This window comes from Mastigoproctus giganteus, chromosome 3 (assembly GCF_048544385.1).
Source record: "Mastigoproctus giganteus isolate SK-2022 chromosome 3, ASM4854438v1, whole genome shotgun sequence".
In the NCBI taxonomy this organism is placed as follows: domain Eukaryota; kingdom Metazoa; phylum Arthropoda; class Arachnida; order Uropygi; family Thelyphonidae; genus Mastigoproctus; species Mastigoproctus giganteus.
In genome coordinates, this window is record NC_143577.1 from 169,413,266 (window position 1) to 169,439,732 (window position 26,467).

The 26,467-nt window shown below is 36.8% G+C and overlaps 1 protein-coding gene across 4 annotated transcripts in view; it reads left to right on the plus strand.

The window, feature by feature from the left end:
• LOC150088403 (protein sel-1 homolog 1-like) overlaps nucleotides 1–26,467 on the plus strand; it is a 378,494-nt gene that overhangs the window by 220,512 nt on the left and 131,515 nt on the right. For all 4 annotated transcript variants that reach the window (XM_090369493.1, XM_090369492.1, XM_090369494.1 and 1 more), the window contains exon 13: nucleotides 7,698–7,785. In XM_090369493.1, coding sequence (XP_090225619.1) covers nucleotides 7,698–7,785 — 88 coding nt within the window. The remainder of the gene's footprint in view (nucleotides 1–7,697; nucleotides 7,786–26,467) is intronic.

The window sequence follows — 26,467 nt, forward strand, 5'->3', positions numbered from 1 at the left end:
AAAGGCTTTTGATACTGTTGCACATGGAAGACTGCTACACAAATTGGAGCAGTGTGACATTGGAGGCAAATTGCTGCTATGGATAAAGGGGTGGTTGAGGGGGAGAAGACAGAGAGTGGTAATCAATGGACACTGCTCATCGTGGACTGATGTTATTAGTGGAGTCCCTCAGGGCTCAGTGTTGGGTCCATTATTGTTTTCTGTATTTATAAATGATATTGATGATGGTATATCGGGCTTAATGTCCAAGTTTGCAGACGATACAAAGGTTGGCAGGGTTGTCAAGGACACTACTGACACTATGCTGCTGCAACAGGATCTGGAAAGGTTGAGCAGATGGGCTGAGAGGTGGCAAATGAAGTTTAACATTGACAAATGTAAAGTACTACACATGGGAAACAGCAACCCCAGAGCAACGTATCAACTCTGTGGTACAACACTGACAGTGGTAGAGAATGAAAGGGACTTGGGGGTGGTTGTGCAGGCAGATATGAAGTTCTCTGAGCAGTGCAGACGGGCTGCAAGAGTAGCTCATGGAGTATTGTCAATGATATACAGGAATTTTTCCAGCAGGGATAAGGAGGTGATTATTCCATTGTATAAGGCGATGGTCAGGCCACACCTAGAGTACTGTATACAGGTCTGGAGGCCTCATTTCAAGAAGGATGTAGAGCTGCTGGAACGAGTACAGAGAAGGGCAACAAGATTAGTGAATGGAACAACGGGGTGCTCTTACGAAGAAAGGCTTAAGTTTTGCAAATTACAGTGTCTGGAGACTAGGCACCAGCGAGGTGATCTGATAGAGGTGTATAAAGCCTTGAATGGTTTAAGCATGCTCAATGCTGATGGGATTCTTCCTCTAGCTCAGAAAAATCACCTGAGAGGGCATAAATTCAAATTGAGTAAAGACAGATGTAGGATAGACGTGCGGAAATTTGCCTTTAGCCAGCGCGTGGTTGGTTGATGGAACAGACTTCCATCCCTTGTGGTGGAGGTTGATAGCCTAAATAAGTTTAAGGCTCAGCTGGACAGGTATTTTGAACGAACAGAGGGGTGAAGTGGAAGTGGTTTTTTTTTTTTTTTTTTTTTTTTGGCTGATGCTGCATAAGCTTGCTTTCTTGCATCAAATGCCTCTACTAATGCTAATGCTAATCTCAGTGCTGATGAGATCCTTTTTGTTGCTCAGGCCATGTATGTGAAGAGCAACTGAGCATTCAAATTGAGGAAGGATGATTGCAGAATAGATGTGCTGAAGTTGGCTTTTGCCAGTGGGTGGTTATCTGCTGGAACAAACTTCCAGCTGTTGTTGTGGAAGTTGATAGCTTAAATAAATTGAAGAAATGACTGGAGAAACTATTGAATTGAATGGAGAGGTGAAATGGTGGCAGTCTTTTTTTTTTTTTTTTTTTTTTTTTGCTACAAGCTTGCTTTCTTGCATCATTTGCTGCTAATAACTCATTTTTGTTATTGGCCAGCATCACTTGATCATCAGCATATAGTAAAGTATCAAGGTGATTACCATTTTTTAATGTAATACTTCCATGGATAGTGTCTGACAATGACATTGGTGTATATGTTGAAAAATAGTGGTGAAAGTGGACAACCTTGTTGGATGCCACGATTTTTTGGTTACCAATATCATATTTCTTTCCCAATTTAATTGTGATTAAATTCTATCTATATATATGTATAATGGAACACAGCTGTTATTTGTTTGGGAGCTTCATCAGCTAGTATCTCTAGAAGTTTATTTCTTTCTACATGGTCAAAGGTTTTCTTATCAGTGAATGATATGTATGTTTGTATATTAAGCTCCTTGTGTTTTTCAGTTAGTAATTTCAGAGTTAAAAATCCATCTGCACAAGACCTTCCTTTTGTAAAACCATTTTGTTTTTCTTCAATTCTATCACTATAGTACTTCTCTAGTTTGTTTTTATTTTTGCAAATATTTTGTAGCCACTATTAAACAGGCTTATTCCTCTGTAATTTTCCAAGCCTTTGCGATTGCTGTTTTTATATACTGAAATGGCTATGGCTTTCTGCCAAGAAAGCCATAGCTATTTCAACTATGCCGTATTCAATTCAATTTTAAGGTATCCTCAGCATATTTGAACAATTCCATGTTGATACCATCTTCTTCTGATGATTTCTTGTTCTTAAAACCTGTTAATACTTCATTTAATTCTTGTATGGAAATTTCTTCTAGGTTATTTTTTGATTTTGGAATTTCTAATTTCAGAGGTTCTGGAAATATTGCAGCCAAGAAATACTTCCAGAACTTTTGGATTTATTTGGAACCATGTAGATTTATCTATCACATTAATTCTTATATTTTCTCTTGCCTCCTGATTTAAGTTATTTAAGATTTTATAAGTAACTGGGTTTAGTTTTATGTCTTTCTCTAAGTGTGAGACAAAGTTATTCACCCCCTTCCTCTCTCTCTCTCTGCCTTTTCCTGACCTCTCTTTTGGCTATAGTTTTTTTACCTGTTATATTCACTTTTATCATCAGCTTATTTTGTTGATAAATATTTCTTAAAGGCATTTCTTTTATCTTCTATAATTTTTGAAATTTCTTCTTCCCATTGTTGTAGACCTCTTCTGCAGTGCCATCTTTTCTTATTGCCTAAACTTTTAGATGCTGCCTATATTCATATTTTGCAAAGGCATGTCCATTCTTCTTCAACTGATTCACCAGTTTGTATATCTTGTGTCAATTTTTTAACTTTTCAGCATTTAACTGTTGGAAAAGCTATTTGATATTAAGGTCATGCAAGAGGCTCACTTTGAAACATTCTTCATTTTTTGTTTCTATTTGTTTTTTCTTTGTTTTCAAACCATCATAGTGGGAATCTGATTGGTGAAACTAGTAGAAATTGGTGAGTTTTCAGTTCAAAGCTTCTGAATACTCTCATGTCCAAAACAAATTCTGTTACTTTATCTTACTAATATACTAATATATAATTTATTGTTGACTTGCTGCCTTGTGCGGGAAAAAAGTATGGTTGTGTGGTTGCAAATTCAATCAGCCTTATCCCATTTCCGTTCTTAATTTGCTTGCCATTTATGCTCATTGAATTGATTTTACTATTGCTGATTCTAGCATTTAGGTCTCCTATTACCACAAGATAATCTAATTTGTTCATTATTTCGAGTTCATGTTTGGGCAGATGGGCTAAGAAGTGGCAATTGAAGTTTAACCTTGACAAATGCAAAGTACTGCATATGGGTAGAAGTAACCCCAGAGAAACGTACCAACTGTGTGGTACTACACTTAAGGTGATAGAAAATGAAAAAGACCTGGGAGTAATTGTGCAATCAGATATGAAGTTTTCTGAGCAATGCAGACAGGCGGCCAGGGCAGTTCATGGGGTTTGTCAATGATATACAGGAATTTTTCTAGCAGGGATAAGGAGGTGATTATTCCCTTGTATAAGGCAATGGTCAGGCCACACCTAGAGTACTGTATACAGGTCTGGAGGCCTCATTTCAAGAAGGATGTAGAGCTGCTGGAACGAGTACAGAGAAGGGCAACAAGATTGGTGAGGGGAATGAATTGATCCTCTTACCAAGAGAGGCTTAAGTTCTGCAAATTGCAGTGGCTGGAGACTAGGCACCTGCGCGGTGATCTGATTGAGGTGTATAAGGCCTTGAATGGGTTGAGCACGCTGAATTCTGATGGGATCCTTCCACTTGTTCAGATTACGAACCTAAGGGGGCATAAATTCAAATTAAGAAAGGACAGATGTAGAATAGATGTGCGGAAATTTGCCTTTAGCCAACGGGTGGTTAATTGCTGGAACAAACTTCCATCTGTTGTTGTGGAAGTAGGTGGAATAAATTTAAGGAGGAACTGGACAGGCATTTAGAGGGAATGGTGCGATTTTTTTTTTTTTTTTGGCTGATGCTGCATAAGCTCATACACTTGCTTTCTTGCATCGCATGCCTCTACCACTACTACTATTTCTTGTAAAGAATAGAAAGTATCGCTACTTTTTTCCTCACCTTCCACCAGTGCATATACCCTAATGACAGTCAGTTATCCCCGATATAATTTAATTCTGATTTGTAGTATTCTTTTGCTACAATAAATGTAATTGTCAAATTTCTTTTCCCAGGGATTTGTATATCATCAGTGCTATTCCTGCCTTTGCTTGCTCTTTACTTCTGGATCTCTACGTCCCGGCTTAGTTGGGACCATACTTAAATCTGGGACCATATATCCTGGTTTAGCTGGGACAATCCCGAATTTTAGACTGTTGTCTAGGTTAAAATATTTTTATTTCAACTGTAAATTTTTATTGGTCTATTTTTCTGTTCCATAGAGATTAATTAACATTAACTTCCTAAGGAATTTATGACTTTCAAGTTACTTAATAATAGAATTATACACAAATTTAGAATCTTACGCAAACAATAAATATGGAATAAATAAATTATCATGCTGTACTAAATTTCAAACACAGCAGTGCTATCTATTACACAACCAGACGCCGACCGGGCTAACCAGGTGGGTAAAGTGCCTGCCTGGCAACCCAAAGGTCGCGGGTTCGAATCCCGCCTCGTGCTTGGATCAAAGTACTGCAAAAACCTTGGGAGGTGCACTATGGCCACAGAAGCTGATGCGCCAACAACTACAAAAAAAAAAAAAAACACTACCAGACAGTGAACCAGCTAAACCGTACAGCAGCCTGTGGGTGCCTGGCAGTCTGTGAACTTTTCTATAGCTACCCTCAGAGCAAATATTTTTCATTAAAAAAAGTATCGGCTAAGGTAAAGAAAGCCAACACGAGAACGATGAGAAACGTCGAATAACTTACACGGAAAATTAGTTTCCTGACACCGGACTCTAGTGATGCTTGCTTGGTAAACAGGCGGTAGGTGTTATCGGTCTGGAGCCGAAATCGAGAAGGATATATTGATTGACAGGTAGGCGTGGCAAATGATGAAATGATTGGTGGTGGTGGGCGTGACAGACGACAAGCTATTGTGTAGTCATTGGTTGGCATTATAATGTGTATTTATGAGTAAAGAACGGTGCATAATAGTTTTGTGATGAACAGTAAACAGGTAATAGCAACGATGAATCTTTTAACGATGGAAGAAATTTGTAAGGAAAATAAAATGTTGGTTGATTTTTTAATGAAAACTAAATTAATAAAAGTTTTGTTCCGTTCATTTTTATGTTCTTCGTTATGTTTTTTCTCATTGTTAAAATCAGATTTTTGAGTTCATGAGTGTTTTTACTATATTGTTGATTTAGGTTTGGTTACGAAAAAAGGAAAAGGTTTCTTTATTTTTCGTTATATTTCATAACCTTGCCTTAAATGGTAGGTTGGAAAATAATAGGATAAAAATTCTTTATATATATATAGTGAATAGCTATTGAGGTGTTGATTGATGTTATGATACGTGTGTATCTGCAAGAGTGTCTTTAAAAATAAAAGTACAGTAATAAAAAATTAATATTTTGTTAATAAACAATTTATGCACTAGTCCACCCATGATTCTAAAGAAAAAAGGTTAGGTTACCCCCTCCATTTTGGGAGGGGTTCAAGTTCCCATGGGATTCAATTGGAGGTAACCTGACCTTTTTTCACCATTATGGAAAGCATTCATTAGGGCATGTGCGATTAGGGCAAGTTAGCATTAGTGCTTCTGAGTGCTACTAAAATTATACTAAACCGATGTTATCGTGTGTTGTGTTTGCACACCAATCAGCACATCGTTTGCCACGCCTACCTGTCAATCAGTATATCGTTCTCGACTTTGCTCCAGACCGATAACACCTACCGTCTGTTTACCGAGCGAGCAGTGCTAGAGTGCCGTATCAGGAAACTAATTTTCTGCATAAGCTATCTGATGTTTCTCGTCGTTCTCATGTTGGTTTTCTTTACCTTCGCCAATGTATCTATTATTTAAAAATCCACTGGAGAAGGCTTAATTGTAATAATTAATAAAATTTTTATTTTCAGCCATGTCAATGAAAAAATGAAAACGCCCTTTTAATGAACAGCTATGTGCAGTTTACGTGCATATAATTAAAAAGATGCGAACACTAATGTCCCCATTTTGTCCGGAATTTTCTTCTTTGGAACATGTTTTGTCCCGGTTTTGCTCCAAAAGTTTATAGTCACCCTAATCATATTGGCATTTCCTCCAATATGATGAAACAGTTATGCCATCATGACTTGGCTGTCAAAGCCTCGTTAGTAATAACAGGATACACCATGGGAAGGCAAGGTTGCCATTTAGGTAAGAGAGGCTATATATGATGCGTCATTACCCCATACATCTACCTTTATCAGTATCATTAATACATACTGGAAGTATCAATGGGCCCAGCAGTGAACTCTAGGGGGGGGGATTCGTCTAATAACATTAGTCCATGAAAAGCAGTGCCCACTGATAACCGCTCACCTTCTTTTCCCACTCAACCATCCCTTTATCCATAGCAGGTTAACCAAGTTTTCTTTACGTCGTTGAAGAATTACCTGGAAATCAGTATTTAAGATATTAGTGTTGGATATTTAGTTGAGGCTGTTTTTCAAAACAAGGTTTCTTAAAATGTGAAGTATAATTGTGATCATTGTCAAAACTGTGGACAGAATCTTTGGTCAATGGAAGAAAGTCATTAATATACAAAGGAAAAGAGTATGAGAAAGAACTGAACTTTGGGGAAACCAGTATTAGTTGTGAAAAAAAAAGAATGAGAACCATCTACCATCACTTGTGTAGGTCTGTTGGAGACAAATTGGCTACCCAATTACAAAAGACAGAAGGCAAAATTGTTAAATCTAAACTTGTTTAGAAGCCCTTGATGCTAAACATGAACAAAAGCAATGGAAATTTCAAGAGCAACTGCTTGAGTTTCACCAAACATTTCTGTAAATTTTTTCCAAAGATGAGTAACATAAGTCAAAATATCACCAAATCCTAGACTCATTAATGCTCAGAAATTATCCAGATTGGCAGTTGTTTATCAGATAGATTGTAGTTAATGGATTTCTCCATTACTTTGGAAAAACTTGATAAGTGCAGTGGGATGGGATAATAATTGAAGGGAGAGATTTGTCACCCTTTTCAGAAACTAGTCGAAAATGAACAAATTTCTGTACAGAAGGGTAAAAAGTGTGATATGGAAAGAGTAAAAGGTGACACAAAACAGGTGTAATCTCTGGAGTACAGATGAAGAAATGTATCAACAACTTGGTGACTTCATTCTATTAAGATTGTTCAGAATTCTTTTAATTTTGGGTTAAAAGTCACTTAGGACTGTATATTTTTATTTTTCAGGAAACCGTTTTTACATGTTACTTTGCTATATTAATATTTGCACTTGTAGTCGAACAATCATTCATTCCTAGTAATAAACATTTCCTTATCTAAATTAACAATTTTATTGCTTTTTGCCACTTAAAGTTAATAAAAAATCTACTTTTGTTAACTTTAAATAGCAAAAGATTTTCCTAACTAGCATAAACTTAGCTAAATTAATGCAAATTCTGATAATTCAGTATATAAAATATTTAATTAAAATTAAGTTAATATTTGTGAGATATTTACTGGATACCATGATACCATGAAATAATATAAATTTGGTTCGGTTGGCAATTCACTTTACATTGAATTTGTATTAAATACATTACATAACTCATTTATGATTTGGCTTCAGTAATTTTTCATTTCATTATAAAGGATTATACCAAAGCCTTCAAATACTTTTCATTGGCTGCAAATCAAGGATGGGTGGATGGGCAGCTGCAATTAGGAAACATGTACTACAGTAAGTTGGCTAATTTTGAATAGTTATTTTACATGGATTCATTAATGTGATCAACAAGTAAATTTTTAACAGTATAGTTTAGGGCTTAGAGCCTCAGGCTATGTAAATAGTTTAACTAATGTACCAGTTAGTGCATTTGCATCATTTCTGTACACAGAAAACTACATAATTACTTATAAATTGGCATCATTAAGTATATCTCATATCTCAGATACCATCACCCATACGGCACTGTTTTGGAGCTTATTGCAATACCAGGGTACCTGCCCACCCACTCATGAGGAGCCAATAAGCTCTGAAACGATGCCACATGGGTGATGGTATCTGCTGAGAATAAGTAACAATAGTCTTCTCCTATGGTGAAGCGTTACTTATTCGAGGTAGTGCAATATCATGGCAACTCATTGTGAAGGTATTCACAATATGAGATATACTTAATGATGCCAATTTATAACTACTTATGTAGTTGGCTATGTACAGAAATGATGCAAATGCACTAACTTGTACATTAGTAAATTTTTAACTTAATTGATCATATATAGTGCATTGGTTTTCTATTTATGCTTAGGCTTTCGTTATATAGCATACAAATTTTATTCTTAAATGTGATGAATGATTTTATAATTCTTGAATGCAAAGCAGTATCTAAACTAATATTGAATGAAGGTTACAGCAACATCTTTTGAATATGCACACACTGAGTTTTAGCTTGATATGTGCCAGTTGAGTGAACATTTATTTTTCTCATTCCTTGCTTGTATTGAAAATGATCAAATTGAACAACATGCAAACATTAAATTTTGTGGTAAACTTGGAAAGCCAACCATTGAAGCATATGAAATGCTTGTTACAGTGTATGGAGATGATGCTATAATGAAAAAAAAAAAAAAAAAAAAAATATATATATATATATAATTGGTTTCAAATGTCTTGTGTAGGAAAGTTTTTGCTTGAAGATGAATTGGATTGCTCATCAACATCCCAATGATCAGAAATTTAACAAAATCCACACCATATTTTGATTGGATTGACAGCTGACTCTGCATTTTGACTGGATTTGAGCATGAAGTGAGTGAGTGAGTGCAGAGTTTGTTCCACACATTCTCCCTCAAGATCAGTAAAAGCATCGCATTCTCATTTAATCTGATTTATGTGAAGATTCGGTCATATTTTTAACAGAAATTATAACAGGCATTGAGCCTTAGGTGTATGGATATGATCCAGAGACCAAGGTTTAAAGTTTCCAGTGAAAACCAACATTGTCACCAAAGCCAAAAGAAGCTGCGTAGTAAAAATTGCATGAAGGTCATGCTGATTGGATTCTTTTGCCTGGGGGGGGGGGGCAAAAGAATTTATCACAATTTTACTGCTACCAAATAGTTTTAGAACAATTTAGAGATGCAGTCCACTGTAAACAACCTGAATGATGACAAAATTGTTGGCTCCTTTACTATGTCAATGCACCATGTTCCACATCACTTTCCATTCAGCAATTTTTGATGAACAAAAACTGCCATTGCGTTGAATATTTGCCTGCAGTTAAACATTGCATTGAATAAATCAACTCCAAGTCTATGTTTATTTAGTGCATGTTTAATGGAACAGAACATACACACAATCAGCTAACACAGTAACGTGCTTAACATCTTGTGTTTACCTATTTCCATTAGCACCCACTGTATTTTCCTAATTTGGCACCATGCAACTTTTGGCTGTTCCAGAATTAAAGCAGAACATGAAAGTAAAACAGTTTGAGTCTATTCAAGAACTCTAGTCAAAGACAATGGACTGCCTAAAAGCATTCTCAGAAGAAGAAGACTTCTAGAAATGATTTGATCTCTGATAAGTATGATGGAATAAGTGCGTGGTTGCAGGAGGACGTTATTAACATTAATCATTGAGATTAACATTAACTTTTTATGGTTATTAACATCATCATAAAATTAATTTTATTCAATGAGTTATTATTAAATATTAATTTTTATTATATATTAAATTTTTTAACATTTACTGAATCTTTACTGGGATGAGAAGTGACAATTGAAGTTTAACATTGACCAATGCAAGGTATTGCACATGGGTAGCAGAAATCTCAGAATAAAATACCAACTGTGTGGTACCACACTGATGGTAATGGAGAAAGAATTGTATGATCAGGCATGAAGTTTTCAGAAAAGTGCACACAGGTACTAGGATAGCTCATGAGACTTTTGTCAATGATATACAGGAATTGTGTCAGTAGGAATAAGAGGTGATTATCAAATTAAATAAGGTTATGGGTAGACTGTATGTTGAGTATTGCATACAGGTCTGGTAGCCTCATTTTAGGAAGAATGTGGATCTGTTGGAGACTGTGCTGAGAAAGGCAGCAAAGATTAGCAAGGGAAAATGGTTCCCCTTGTTCCCCTTGCTAATCCAAGGGGAACAAGGGGAATCCTTTTGTTCCCCTTGCTAATCCTTTTGTTCCCCTTGCTAATCCAAGAAAGGCTCTCTTCTGCAAATTGAGGCATCTAGAAACTAGGCACGCACAAATCAAAGGAGATCTGATTGAGATGTTTAAGGCTTTGAATGGATTGATTAAGCTGAAGGTTGATAACATTCTTGATCTTGCTCAGACAATACCCACTCCTGAGAGATTGGCTGCACAACAGATGTGTGGAAATTTTCTTTCAGCCATCAAAATGATTATCAGAATAAAATTCCATTCGGTGTTGTGGAAGTGGGTAATTTGAGAAAATTAAGGAAGAAAACTAGAAGAATTATTAGAAGGGTTGGGTTTTTTGGCTGATGCTGTATCAGCTTGCTTCTTTATATCATTTGTCACTATTAATACTAAGATTAGCTAAACAGAAGTGAATCAAAAATTAATGGTAATAAGCCAAGTAAGGTGGATTATAAGCAATCATCATCATCATCAGCCATTTTCAGTCCACTGCAGGATGAAGGCCTTTCCAGCAGCTTTCCAGTTCCTTCTGTTTTGTGCAGTGGCCATCCATTTACTACCCATAAATTCTTGAATTTCATCTGTCCATCTCCGTTGTTGTCTTCCAGGTTTTCTTTTAGCTCCTCTTGGGTACCATTCTGTTTTTTTCTTAGTCCATCTGTCATCATGTCTTCAAGCTGTGTCTCGCCCAAGTCCATTTCAGTTCTTTAGTTTTGATAAGGATGTCCTTTACTTGTGTTTGCTGCCTAATCCATGTGTTTCTTTTCCATTATTTTGGTGAGTGCCCAAGTTTCACTCCCATAAGTCATGGTGGGGCATATACATTGGTTCATTATTTTACGTTTCAGATAAATTCGGATATTTCTCCTCAGTATGTGACTATATTTTCTGAATGCTATCCATCCAAAATTTATTTTTTCTCTTGACTTCCAGCCATTTATCATTGTTACAGCTAATGAATTATCCAAGATAGGTATATGAATCCACCTTTTCAATGATTATATCCCTTTCTGTGGCATACTTGTTCGTCATTACTTTTGTTTTAGCCATATTCATCTTTAGTCCAAAATCCTTACTATCTCTGCATAACTGATTTTTAAATTGCTACTGTCTTCATCTAGTATAATAAAAAGGTAGCATTCTCATATATTTCCTTCAAAATTATAATGTATGGGGTGTCTATGCCTTGTCTTTCCAATGCCCGAAACATTGCCTTATGTTGTATGGAGTCAAATGCCTTTTCATAATCCACAAATGCCAGGCATAATAGTGTTTTATATTCATTTGCTTTCTCCATTAGCTGTGATATTATGTGAAGGTAATCCATAGTTGAGAATCCTGTTCTAAAGCCAGCTTGCTCTTTCAGTTGATTCTCATCAAATACTTTTTCTAATCTGTTAGTGATGACCCTTGTGAACAAATTATAGATATGGGACAACAAGCTAAGTGGTCTATAATTTCCAATTTGTCTCCTTTCTTATGCAGCAAAATTATGACTGCATTATTCCACTCCTTAGGGGTCACACATTTCTTAATGTATTTTGTGAAGAGTCTTGCCAGTCTGTGTCATGTCTCTTCCTCCCAATTTTAACAACTCTACAGTATCTTCACCTTCACGCAGGGCTTTTTGATTCTTCATTTTCTTCAATGCACGTTTTATCTCATCAGGAAGGATATCGGGTATGTTGTATGTGTCGCAAATTTGTGATCCATCTTCCTTACTGCTGGCATCATTCCCTTGCTCTTTATAGTAATCTTCTGCTATTTTGAATTATGTCTTCTCTACTGTTTATTTATTATTATTATTTTTTTCCTTGTTAGTTGTTTGCGCATCAGCTTCTATGGCCATAATGCGCCTCCCAAAGTTTTTTTGCATTTTACTGTGATCCAAGCCCAAGGCGGGAATTGAACCCACGACCTTTGGGTTGCCAGGCAGGCACTTTACCTACCTGGCTAGCCTGGTCGGCTCTACTGTTTATAAGTACACCATCACTATTACTGCTCATGACTGCTTATTTAAGTCCTTTATTTTCCCTTAATGCTTGTTCTACATTTCTTGTGTTAAATCTTCTTATGTCCTCTCTGAGTCTCTTTCTAATGGCTTTGCATAACTCAGTACAGCCACTCCCCGACTTACGTATGGGTTGCATTCCGCATAACTCTACTTGTCAGAATTTCCCTAAATGCTTATGCAGCACTCACAAATTTGATTGAATTTGATTGAAGCAAAAAAGAAATGTTTGATGAACATGTAAATAGAATTATTTATTCAATTTTTTTAATCTCATGCACAGGAAAAATTACAAAAATTTCAAAATTATAAAATTAAAAAGAAGAGAGAGGGGACAGGCATAACGTCAGCAAGTTTTACCTTCTCAGTACAGCCACTCCCCGACTTATGTATGGGTTGCATTCCGCATAACTCTACTTGTCAGAATTTCCCTAAATGCTTATGCAGCACTCACAAATTTGATTGAAGCAAAAAAGAAATGTTTGATGAACATGTAAATAGAATTATTTATTCAATTTTTTTAATCTCATGCACAGGAAAAATTACAAAAATTTCAAAATTATAAAATTAAAAAGAAGAGAGAGGGGACAGGCATAACGTCAGCAAGTTTTACCTTTCGAGCATCATTGCCAGAATTAACTCTCCAGCTGATAAGCATGCTGCTGCAGAAGTTGAGGGCTGTTGAGATTTAGAAGGGGGTTATTTCCAACTCATCACAAAATTTCTCTGTAGCTGCAGAATCAGCACTGGCGACGTCACCGCATACTTTAATGGTTTGGAAACCAGCACGACGCTTGAACCTCATTGCTTGCCATGAACTTGGCTTGGGCTTTGCCATATTTTTCCTTTAATATCCATCATAAATACTTCTTGCTTTTGCTTGAATGGCCATTGGATTCAGGGGCACTTGCTTCTGAATCTGATTTTCCATCCATATTATTAATAGCTTTTCCATCTTCGATATAGCACCTGAACACTGTTTTGTGATCACTGTTGATCTTAAATACCTTTTACATGTTTGTGTAAGATCTTCACTCTCTTGTCCCTTTTGCCAAGAGGAAGAAGTATCTCAAGGATCAGTATTAAATGTTATGCTTTTTGCCATCAGAGTAAATTCCATCACAGAACAACTTCCTTTAACTGTAAACAGTGCCATCTATGACTTTAGCATATTTTCTCAATCATGCAATATGAGGGTTATTGAAAAACAACTGCATAAAGCCATTTGCCTCAACCACTGGACATTGGGGTGCAAATTGATGCACCTTACTATGCATCTACCATGCACTTATATGATCTTAGCTAGACTGTGTGTCTCAGGTATGCACATCAGCCAGAAACTATTTCTGGCTGATGTGCATACCTCAGACAGGGTTGTCCAATCACCAAAGCATCCCTTCCATCCTGTCATGCAACTTTTTCCATGAGAACTGAGTAAAGTCAAATTCTCCATCATCTGGCTACCTGCAGTTCTATTCAGCACACCAAGCTGAACATTCTTACTTCTTGCCTTACATCAGCAGCTTGAAGTTGGAATCATGTAGGATCTACTGCGGTCTTTCTGGACACTACTATATCTAAGAAATTTCTCCCTGAATGCAGCATATACACTGCAGAGCTAGGGAGTGTAGGTATTGAATGGTCAATTAACCATTGAGGTTAATTATGAGGGCATCTTTGGACTTGGGAGATTCCTTTGGATTGGAGAAATGCCAATATATTGCTAATACACAAAAGTAGTTCTAAGAGTAAAGTTGGTAACTATAGACAGTTTAGTCTGAGTTCACTGGTAGGAAAAACCTTAGAGGCAGCAATTAAGAGTGCAATCCAGGGACATTTAGATAGATATGGCATTCTGAAGGGCACGCAACATGGCTTTGTTAATGGTATATCATGCTTAATTAACTTAGAAGGCTATTTTGACACTGTTACTCATGAGCTGGATTTTGGGAATAATTTTGACATAGTTTGTTTGGATTTTAGGAAGGCATTTGACTTGGTCCCTCATGAAAAGTTACTGTATAAGCTTGAACAGGTTGTGATTACTGGTAAGATAGATTGCTGGGTGGCTGCAGGGCAGAAGGCAGAGGATTGTGATTAATGGATATTCTTCAGATTGGCATAATGTGAGGAGTGGGGTCTCTCATGGATCTGTTCTTGTACCACTGTTGTTTCTCATTTTTATAAATGACATTGATGAAGGAATAGAAAGTGTGATGTAAAAATTTGCAGATGATGTAAAGATTGGCAGAGTCATTAGTGATCGGTGCCAAGCAGTGCTTCTTCAGGATGACTTGAACAGACTTCAAAGATGGTCAGAGAAGTGGCAGCTATGTTTTAATGCCCTACCAAGTGGCAGCTATGTTTTAATGCTGCTAAATGCAAGGCCTTACACTTTGGGAATAGCAACCCACAACTAAATTATACACTTAGTGGGGTTGTATGTATGAAAATTAAGATGCCAACAAATAAAAAAAAAAAAAAGAGTACAGAGTATATAGTTCATTCATAAAATATCAAGGTATATAAATACCTTCTTTTACTAAAAACCTTGCAATTAAATTCCTGTAAGGCACTAAAATATATATAATAGGAAAAGTTTATGTTCATTACCAGCTCTTAGTTCTCGTATGACCTCCTTAAATTGTGTCTATATTCTGAATATAAATAGCAATCATGCAAGACATGGAGCCATGTTTCCCCAGCACCACACAAAAATTAGGATTTGTCACCAATCCAAATTTAAACAGTTTATTATTCAAAGAACCATGACCTGTTGGTATATAAGATAACTCCATATCTGGATAAAACCAACTACACTTTTTGTTGTTAAACATAAATTGAACATTAGGAATAAATAGCCTTGTCACATTGCCAGTTTCGCTAGTATTCCAACAGTCTTGCCATAAGGATACAAGTTCTTTCATAACATCTTTTTTAATAACAACACTTTGATCTGCAAAATCACTTAATAAATTTAAATAAGTGAATAGAATTCCCTTCTTAAGATGGTAGCAACATGCTATGTAGATAATATAATAATCCAAAAGTAGATGCCCAGCAATTACTTGTAAGGTATTAGTTGATACTGTTCTACAAATCGTTAACAACATTAATCGTTATATAAACAAAAGTTTATTTCTGAATTTAATTGTCCAATCTTTTATACCAAATATCCGAACCATATGAAACAATAGGCAGAAAAAATGCCTTATAATATAATGTTAAAGCACGCTTTTTTAAATCCCAGTCTCTGAGTGAGTAATTCTAATGTGTCACCATTAGAATTTGCTTCTCCTGTAATAAAACCTTAGTTTGTCTATTTAAATCTAATTTTCTCCTAAATAACATCATAATTGTCTTTGATTGGGATGCCATCAGCTTATGCTGGCAAGCCCACTTGACTAAACTGGATAGAACAAGTTCAGCTCTATTTTCCAATATTCTCTTAGATTTACCAGATATACACTCTGAGTTCATCTGCATAGGCAACCTTATAAACACATTCCTGAATGGTAACCATTGCTTGGAAACAACCATTGATGTAACACTAAATTCCAAAAGATAGGACCTAACACTGAGCCTTGTGGACAACCTCTAGATATCATTTTTTTGAAAACTTTATGCTAGGCCATCAACATTATCTATCTGTTTCCAAGTAATTATAAATTACTCTATACAACAAATTTGTGCATTATAAAGATCTTAATGCATAAAAAATACTTGGAAACCAGACACTGTCAAAGGCCCCTTCAAAGTCAACAAAATATGACTAATTCATATTTATGTGAAGACTGTTCAATATGTGTTATCAAATCTCTTATAACATCTACTGCAGAAAAACCTTTGAAGAAACCAAATTGTTTTACAAACTTAAAATTCCTTTCATATGGCAATGAGCTTAATTTTAAACACAATAATATTTCATAGAACTTGACCAAAAGAGAAATTGGCCTATATCCCCGAGAGTCATGTAATCTTTTCCCAGGTTTCTTTAATAACTTGAACAATACTAACTTTCAAAAGCCAGGAAAGACACCATCTAAATAACACTTGTTATACATATTTAGCATTATCACAGGATATAGGTCTAAAAATTTTAGTATTACACTGTTTTCCACCAAGTCAGGACCAGGACATTTATTAACATTAAGTTCTGTAGTCACAATTTTCAAATCATTATAAGTAAATAAAGAATCATCTTCAGGGCCACTATAAGACAAGTTATCCAGTCTAATCCTAGCCTATTCCTGAGTATAATTTTCAATGTCATCAATAGGAAACAGCCTACCAGTGACCACATTAATAGTGGTATACCAATCAACTGTCTCCACATTTTTAAAAATATTATTACTAGCTAACTTATTTGTCATAATCTTATAAATAAGACCCCCCCATGGGTCATTTATTACCTGCAGTTAAAACTAAATCCCTCCAAACCTTAATTTTACTGTCATAAATTTTTTTTTCTATATATCCTTTTTTTTATTTTATATACTTCTTTGAAATGATCAGCCTCATGTATCCCCCCTTCCAAAACCTCTTATACCTCTGATAAGTTTTCATAGCTGCAAATACTTCCCTCCTTAATACTGATAATTCAGCAGTTCACCATGGGACTTGCTTATTAAATATCCCCCCCCTTTTTTTTTTTTTTTTTACAGTTTGAATAAATTGAGAGGTCAACTGGATACTTACCTGTTTGAGGATGGAAGCATATAATTTGTGTTTTCTTATCTATTTTTTTTTTTTTTTTGCCAGTGCAGCAAAAGACTGATTTCCTTGCACTATATGGTGAATTCTATTAAATGCCAATTTCCGGGTAATTTTTTAATTGGGTGGAAACAATCCCAGCATACTCCAATTTGAACAGTAACCTCTCACGAACTGAATCAAAAATTTTGCTAAAATCTCAATATATGATATTGAAGTTGTTTCCAGTATCTAAATGCTTTTTGACTTTAGAACTTAATGAGTTTGATTTGTTAATTTATATGGCAAGCAAGAAGTTCTCTTCACAAATCATTGTACTACTAATTGTATCATAATCTTGCTCTGTTTTCCTCTTGTTCAAATGTGCTTTGAGCTATAAAATGCAAAATTCTAGTTCAATTCATCTGTAATACCAGGAGGATTGTCTGTGGTTTCACCATTGCAGATCTGAGGGGATCAGTATGATTAGTTGCCTTTTTATCCTTTTTTTTTTTGCATTAAAATATGTGAAAAACTTTATCCCTATTAGACCTTTTTTTGAGTGATTTCTAATACTTTGGCTTTTATTATGGCTAAGTAAGCAAACCCTTAGCCATAATTATGAGAGCTTCCTTGGACTCAGGGGAGGTACCCACAGACTGGAGATGTGCAAATGTGACCCCAATTCACAAAGGTGGATCAAAGGCTGACACAAGCAATTATAGACCTGTGAGTTTAACTTCTGTTCCAGAAAAATTAATGGAGGCACTGGTTAAAGAAGCACTGCAGGATCATCTAGACAAGACTTCAGTTATAGCTCGGATGCAGCATGGTTTTGTTAAGGGAAGGTCTTGCCTGACCAATTTGATTGGATACTATGATGCAGTCACAAAAGAACTGGATGCAGGGAATAACTTTGATATTATATACTTGGATCTTAGAAAGGCTTTTGATACTGTTGCACATGGAAGACTGCTGCACAAATTGGAGCAGTGGCATTGGAGGCAAATTGCTGCTATGGATAAAGGGGTGGTTGAGGGGGAGAAGACAGAGAGTGGTAATCAATGGAAACTGCTCATCGTGGACTAATGCTATTAGTGGAGTCTCTCAGGGTTCAGTGTTGGGTCCATTATTGTTTTCTGTATTTATAAATAATATTGATGATGGTATATCAAGCTTAATGTCCAAGTTTGCAGACGATACAAAGGTTGGCAGGGTTGTTAAGGACACTACTGATGCTATGCTGCTGCAAGAGGATCTGGAAAGGTTGAGCAGATGTGCCGAGAGGTGGTAAATGAAGTTTAACATTGACAAATATAAAGTACTACTTATGGGAAACAGCAACCCCAGAGCAATGTATCAACTCTGTGGTACTACACTGACAGTGGTAGAGAATGAAAAGGACCTTTGGGTAATTGTGCTGGCAGATATGAAGCTCTCTGAGCAGTGTAGACGAGCTGCAAGAGTAGCTCATGGTGTCTTTTCAATGATATACAGGAATTTCTCTAGCAGGGATAAGGAGGTGATTTTTCCCTTGTATAAGGCAATGGTCAGGCCACACCTTGAGTACTGTATACAGGTCTGGAGGCCTCATTTCAAGAAGGATGTAGAACTGCTGGAACGAGTACAGAGAAGGGCAACAAGATTAGTGGATGGAACAAAGTGTTGCTCTTACGAAGAAAGGCTTAAGTTCTGCAGATTGCAGTGTCTGGAGACTAGGCACCGGCGAGGTCATCTGATAGAGGTGTATAAAGCCTTGAATGGTTTGAGCATGCTCAATGCCTATGGGATTCTTCCTCTTGCTCAGAATAATCACCTGAGAGGGCATAAATTCAGATTGAGGAAAGACAGAAGTAGGATAGATGTGTGGAAATTTGCCTTTAGCCAGTGGGGGTAGTTGGTTGGTGGAACAGACTTCCATCCCTTGTTCTGGAAGTTGATAGCCTAAATAAATTTAAGACTCAGCTGGACAGGTATTTCGAATGAACGGAGGGATGAAGTGGAAATGTTTTTTTTTTTTTTTTTTTTTTTTGGCTGATGCTGCATAAGCTTGCTTTCTTGCATCATATGCCTCTGCTAATGCTAATTATTCAATCCACAGTACTGTTACATATATATCTACTTATAGTTCTCATTTGCGAGTGTCAACATGATAATCTAACTTGCCATAATAATCTGTAAGATCTGTCAACTGTTTTGCCATCTATTTTGTCATCCATCTTTTGTGATTTATCATATAAATAAATATTTTGTAACTTCCAGGATAATTTGCTTAACCATTTCCCTTAGAGCATTTATATTCCATGATCTAAAAGGAAAAAGAAGTTGATTATTGTGTTGCATGGAGCAGTGGTTAGTCTTCACCTTGAGTGTTGCATATATGTGTGGAAACCTCATTTTCGGAGGGATGTGGATCGGTTGGAACAGATGCAGAGAAGAGCAACAAAGTTAATCAGGGACACTATAAAAGTACTCTTATCAAGGAAGACTTCAGTTCTGCCAATTGCTGCATCCAGAAACTGGCAGACCTGATTGAAGTGGCGCCTCCGTAGCCAGGTGGGAAGGAGCAGCAGTGCGTAGCACACGCTTCTTGATTAGACCGAGGTTTGAGCCCGTCACCACCAAATACGGAAGATGCGGAAAGGTCAGGGAATGACCACCACATATCCCGGAGCAATATGGCCTTAGTTGCTAATGCTCCTAAAAACCAAATAACAACAACAACAAACCTGATTGAAGTGTTTAAGGCTTTAACTCCAAGCCTGTCACATGGGGTCAAGGAGACCCCAGACAGTATTTCAGAAATTTGTACTCTTCATTTACTCCAGCCACATTGCTGAAACTCCTAATACTGTTTTTGAAAGTATTTTCTCTGATTTCTCAAGTGAAAATTCCAGTGATCTGTAGTAATTATTGTACAGTTATGAAAACTTCAGGAATTGAATTAAACCTATTATATGCACATGTTGCATGGCATCTCTTGCGTACAATATAGTTAGGGAAAGACGCTACATGGTTGTTTTCCGTTAAGGTTATTATTATATTAAAACCACTCTTATACCACGTGAAAATTAATACTATAGTTTTACAGGCTGTTCGCCTCCATTAATATGATGTTTCAGGTATCTTACTAAAAGCTGTTGGGGAACAAAAAATAGAAAGAGTTACAAATTTGAATATTTTAGAATATTACAATTATCAATACAGTGAATTCCGATTATTTGGGCCACCAGTTAATCGGGGCAGCCATTTATTTGGTGCAAATCTTAAAAAACAGAACCCAATTGAGAAAATAGCCAGGGTTTACGTCACTTAATTGGGACAACATGCCGTTTAATCGGGGCAAGAGACTGCAGCACTGAAGATTACCCTATGATTGTCACCAACCGTACCACGTAGTTCGGTCAGATTTCTGGAGGTCACAACCATAAAACAATAAAAACAATTAGCAGTCACCTGTTTATTGGGCTTTTCTGTTAGTGAACTCTATCATAAACTGATAGTAAACTCGATCTTATTGAATTTGCGATAATACCGACAGCTGGAATTCTGTGGGTTATTATGGTGAAATGTGTTTACACTTCATGGAATCTTCAATCATTCCTATTTTTAAAGCTTCGTAATTTGTTACTCCGTTCTCACTTGTACGTATCGTGTTACTTGCAATTTGTGTGTGCCGTTTTCTTTGTTATTGTTTGGTTATCTTTTTACTGTTTTAAATTTTAACCCCCCACCCACAAATGTAGAATCAACAGAAATGTCAACATTACAGTATGTATTAATTATTCCGATTATCATGTATATTCTTCTGAATTTCACGTATCATTTAATTTTTTAATTGGTAAGGTAATAAAGGGTAAATTTGTGCTTAATATATCTTTACTTTTATAGCCTGTGGATAATATTCCTCCTATTTTTGCTAATTAGAATCGCTGTTTAATAGAATTAAAATTCAATTCGCAAATGTGATCACAATGACCGGCGCTTACTACACATCGTATAGTGAACGGTACTTTACTATGGTGAGTCCATCGTAACGTGATTTGATTGTACAGTGAACCAATTGTAAAGCGGGGGTTAGTTGTATTTTTAACTATTTACGTGAAACTTTGGATAATTGGGGCAGCCGCTTAATCGGGCCAAAATGCACTAGTCCCGATGTGTCCCAAATAACCGGAATCGACTGTATTATAATTACAATTTACAAATTATGGTTGTAATGTATTAAATTAATTAAATTATAAAATATTACAATTTACAAATTGCGGTTGTAAAGTGATATTGTAATTGGAACTTAAAATTTAATATTTTAAAACCATAATTTTTAAATTGTAATTATAACATTGGTAATTGTAATAGTAATATTGTAACCGTAAATTGTAAAATATTTTAAAATATTCAAATTTGTAATTCTTCCTATTTTTTGTTCCTCCCAAAACAGCTTTGTCTGATGATGGGTATCGGTAAGATACCCGAAATGTCATACAATTTTAAATGAATATTTTGCATTGACATTCACACATGAGGAGTTATTCAGCGAGGGGAATGCCAGAGGTGTATTCAACTCTGACAGTAAGCTAGAGAATCTTGTAATAACTGAGAGTAAAGTGGAGGAGAAATTGTTGAAGATAAACACAATAAAGGCACCTGGGGTGGATGTGATCTATCCAGTTTTATTAAAGGAGGCAGCAAGGGAAGTAAGCAAATCCTTAGCCATAATTATGAGAGCTTCCTTGGACTCAGGGGAGGTACCCACAGACTGGAGATGTGCAAATGTGACCCCAATTCACAAAGGAGGATCAAAGGCTGACACAAGTAATTATAGACCTGTGAGTTTAACTTCTGTTCCAGGAAAATTAATGGAGGCACTGGTTAAAGAAGCACTGCAGGATCATCTAGACAAGACTTCAGTTATAGCTCGGACACAGCATGGTATTGTTAAGGAAGTCTTGCCTGACCAATTTTATTGGATACTATGATGCAGTCAAAAAATAACTGGATGCAGGGAATAACTTTGATATTATATACTTGGATCTTAGAAAGGCTTTTGATACTGTTGCACATGGAAGACTGCTGCACAAATTGGAGCAATGTGGCATTGGAGGCAAATTGCTGCTATGGATAAAGGGGTGGTTGAGAGGGAGAAGATAGAGAGTGGTAATGAATGGACACTGCTCATCGTGGACTAATGTTATTAGTGGAGTCCCTCAGGGTTCAGTATTGGGTCCATTACTGTTTTCTGTATTTATAAATGATATTGATGATGGTATATCAAGCTTAATGTCCAAGTTTGCAGACGATACAAAGGTTGGCAGGGTTGTCAAGGACACTACTGACACTATGCTGCTGCAACAGGATATGGAAAGGTTGAGCAAAAGGGCTGAGAGGTGGCAAATGAAGTTTAACATTGACAAATGTAAAGTACTACATATGGGAAACAGCAACCCCAGAGCAAAGTATCAACTCTGTGGTACTACACTGACAGTGGTAGAGAATGAAAGGGACCTGGGAGTGGTTGTGCAGGCAGATATGAAGTTCTCTGAGCAGTGCAGACGGGCTGCAAGAGTAGCTCATGGTGTATTGTCAATGATATACAGGAATTTTTCTAGCAGGGATAAGGAGGTGATTATTCCCTTGTATAAGGCAATGGTCAGGCCACACCTAGAGTACTGTATACAGGTCTGGAGGCCTCATTTCAAGAAGGTTGTAGAGCTGCTGGAACGAGTACAGAGAAGGGCAACAAGATTAGTGAATGGAACAAAGGAGTGCTCTTACAAAGAAAGGCTTAAGTTTTGCAAATTACAGTGTCTGGAGACTAGGCACCAGCGAGGTGATCTGATAGGGGTGTATAAAGCCTTGAATGGTTTGAGCATGCTCAATGCTGATGGGATTCTTCCTCTTGCTCAGAATAATCACCTGAGAGGGCTTAAATTCAAATTGAGGAAAGACAGATGTAGGATAGAAGTGCGGAAATTTGCCTTTAGTCAGCGGGTGGTTGGTTGGTTGGTGGAACAGACTTCCATCCCTTGTCATGGAAGTTGACAGCCTAAACAAGTTTAAGGCTCAGCTGGACAGGTATTTCGAACGAACAGAGGGGGTGAAGTGGAAGTGGTTATTTTTCATTTATTTATTTTATTTTATTTATTTATTTATTTTTTTTTGGTTGATGCTGCATAAGCTTGCTTTCTTGCATCAAATGCCTCTACTAATGCTAATATTAATGTATAGTAATGTAGGCAAACAGCCTAATAAACCATAGTATTAATTTTTTTCATGTGGTATGAGTTGTTTTAATATAATAATAACCTTAATGGAAAATGACCACATCGTGTCCTTCTCTAACTATATTGGATCTAGGCAGTGGTGAGCTATAGTGGGCTCGCGAGAGAGTCCATTGTTATTTTTTTTTTAAATTTGCGAGCCCATTGTTGAGACGATCATTTATTTTACAAATGAAATCCTGAATGCAATTATTGAATATCCTGAGCCGAAACTACGGTGGGGCGAGGGGGGCCATTCCCAGCATTTTAAAATTGCTTCATTTTTGATTTAATTAGTCGGATCTCTGTTTAACGAACTTCTTTATAGCGAATTTTTTTTATTCTCCCTTGGTAATTACATTTAAAATAGTTTCTGTTGAACGAAGAAAATTTCCATGTAACAAACGGATTAGGAGAGACAACTTTGTATGAATTGTTCTCACCTCTGGCCTTTAGGCAATTTAGATAATTAGAAAGTGCGAATTAAGGGTGAAAGGGATTACTGTTTCACAGTGTTAGTGGTGTCCGTAAAACCTTCGCAGTCACATATTGAGAAGTCGCGCTAGTCAGTATGCTTTCTATAGTCAGTCAGAGGATTAAGAAGATTCCGACATGGATAATAGTTGTGGTTCTCCTTTACTTGGACAAACAGGCATATGTTTTTTAGTGAAGTGAGTGATCCACACCTTCCAGTTAATTTCTTCTGTCTATGTTTACATGGTCACAGTAACTGAATATGTGTGTGATTCCCACATTTTGCATCGTATTCAAAGAACTAGTGATAGTAGAAATGTAGAGGGGGGGGGATTGAGGCAACTAAGATATATAAACTTTACGAAGATGAAATGTTGGCAGATTTTGAAACGTTGTCGAGCCTTTCACTGTGTAGAAAATGTTCTAAAATATAATGGCATACAGGCAATAATTAAAAAAAAAACTATATCACCAATCTCCAAAAAACTAGTGCAAATTAAGGATGATTGCTAAAGAACTTTTTTTTTTTTTTTTTTTTTTTATGTGAACCCCAAACAGGAGAGATATTAGAACCTATAGTACTTAATACCGTGCTTGGGTTTGAGGTTAAGAAGATATTTGTTGACTGAAGATCGGCATTTAAGGAAATGGTAGCAGATTTTCTAGAAGTTGAAGCTGATTGATCAGGACAAGGTTTCTCAAAATGGAAAGTTGAATGCAATGTGCTATCATCGGCAAAACTATGGATAGGATTTCCAGTCAATGGAAGAAGGTCATTAATATACAAGAGGAAAAGAGTGGGGGAAAGAACTGAACCTTGGGGGACACCAGCATTAGTGGAGAAGTTAGAAGACAGAGAGCCATCTACCATCACCTTCAGTGAGCAATCAGAGAGAAAACTGGATAACCACCGATTACTAAAAACAGTTGGCGAACCATAAGATGGAAGCTTGTTTAGAAGACCTTTATGCCAAACACGATCAAAAGCCTTTGAGATGTCAAGAGCAACTACTTGTGTTTCACCGAACCTTTCCATTGAATTAGTCCATAAATGGATAACATAAGCCAGAATATCTCCAGTGGATCGACACTGACAGAATCCATACTGGTGATCGTTGATCAGACGGAAGGTTTCTAGGTAGTTTAAGAGTTGGCGGTTAATTGATTTCTCCATTACTTTAGAAAGAGTAGAAGTAATTGCAATGGGACGATAATTGGATGGGAGGGATTTGTCACCCTTTTTAGGAACTGGCTGGATATGAGCAAATTTCCAAGCAGAAGGAAAAACACCTTTGGAATAAGAAAGTGAAAAAAGGCGGCAAAAACAGGAGTAAGTTCAGGAGCACAGGTTTTGAGAACAAGTGGAGAAATACCATCGGGACCTGGAGCTTTCTTAGCATCAAGATTCATCAAAATCCTTCTGATATCCTTTTGACGGAAGACCACAGGAGGCATTGAATGGAGCGTGTTGGGAATGGTGGGAGGTGTTTTACCAAGATCATTAATACATGAGCTGGAAAAAAAATGGGATGCTAGCAGGTCAACTTTATCCTTGGCTGAAGTGGCAACAGAACCATCTGGTTTGGACAGAGGTGGGAACAAAGATGGGCAAAAGTTGTGGCCAATAGCTTTGGCAAGAGACCAGAATGCTCGGCTACCATTAGGGCAAGAAGCAAGTTTTCTACTCTTAGCCTGTTCAAACTCTAGTTTGGACTGATTAATAACTGCTTTACAACTGTTGCGAGCTTTGGTGTAAGCAGGAAATGAAACTGAAGAATTAGAAACAAGCCAATTACGATATGCAACATTCTTCTCTTGGACAGCCTTAGCACATTTATTGGAAAACCAAGGTTGAGATAAAGGACGAGATTTTAAAGTGGAGTGTGGGATAAGGGATTCCATTCCTGCAAGAATAATTTCACTGACACGATCTGAGGAAACGTTGACATCAGAAGTTTTGAAACAGTAATCCGACCAAGGAAAAGAAGAAACGAAGTCTCGCAGGTCATCCCATTTTGCATTCTTGTAATGCCAAACAACACGTGGTTGGGAATAGCCATGAGATAAAGGTTCCATTGGAGAAGAGACAATCACCAAGTTGTGATCTGAAGTGCCTAAAGGACCTCTCACTTCGGCCGTGTACTTAGAATGGTTGTTTGTGAAAAAAAGATCAAGCGTATTGGCTGTATGATTAGGATTGTCTGGTAGTCTTTTAGGTAAATCAACAATCTGTGCAAGGTCATTAGTAAATTGCAAAAGCCTCAGCATCTCGACCATCTGGGTCGGTGTGACTAGAAAACGGAAGCCAGCTGGAGTTGTGAACATTAATATCACCAAGGAAAATTACCTCACTGTTAAGAAAGTTGGACTGGAGAAAGTCAAGTTGCAAAGAGAGGAAGTCAAAGAGCTCCAAGTGATTAGTGGAGTTGGGAGAACGGTAGAGACAACAGATGAATTTGACACAATGAGGTAGAGAGATTTTAAGCCAGAGAAGATCAAAGAGAGGCGATTCCAAATTGCCAAGTGTCTGACAGGGAATATCAGAACGGACATATGCACAAGGACCACCTTTGAGGCGAAAGGAATCATACAGCGAATAATTTGGGCAACTGAGATGAGCAGTAGTTGAATCAACCGATAACTGAGATTCTGTCAGAAAAAGTACATGGGGTTTGGCAGACTGCAAGTGGAAATGGACATCGTTGAGATTAGAATTGAGACCACATATATTTGTGAAATGAATTAGGAAGTCCTTGGGAGGTTTAGATCTTTTCGCAGATAAGCTTGCTCTATTAGTTTGAC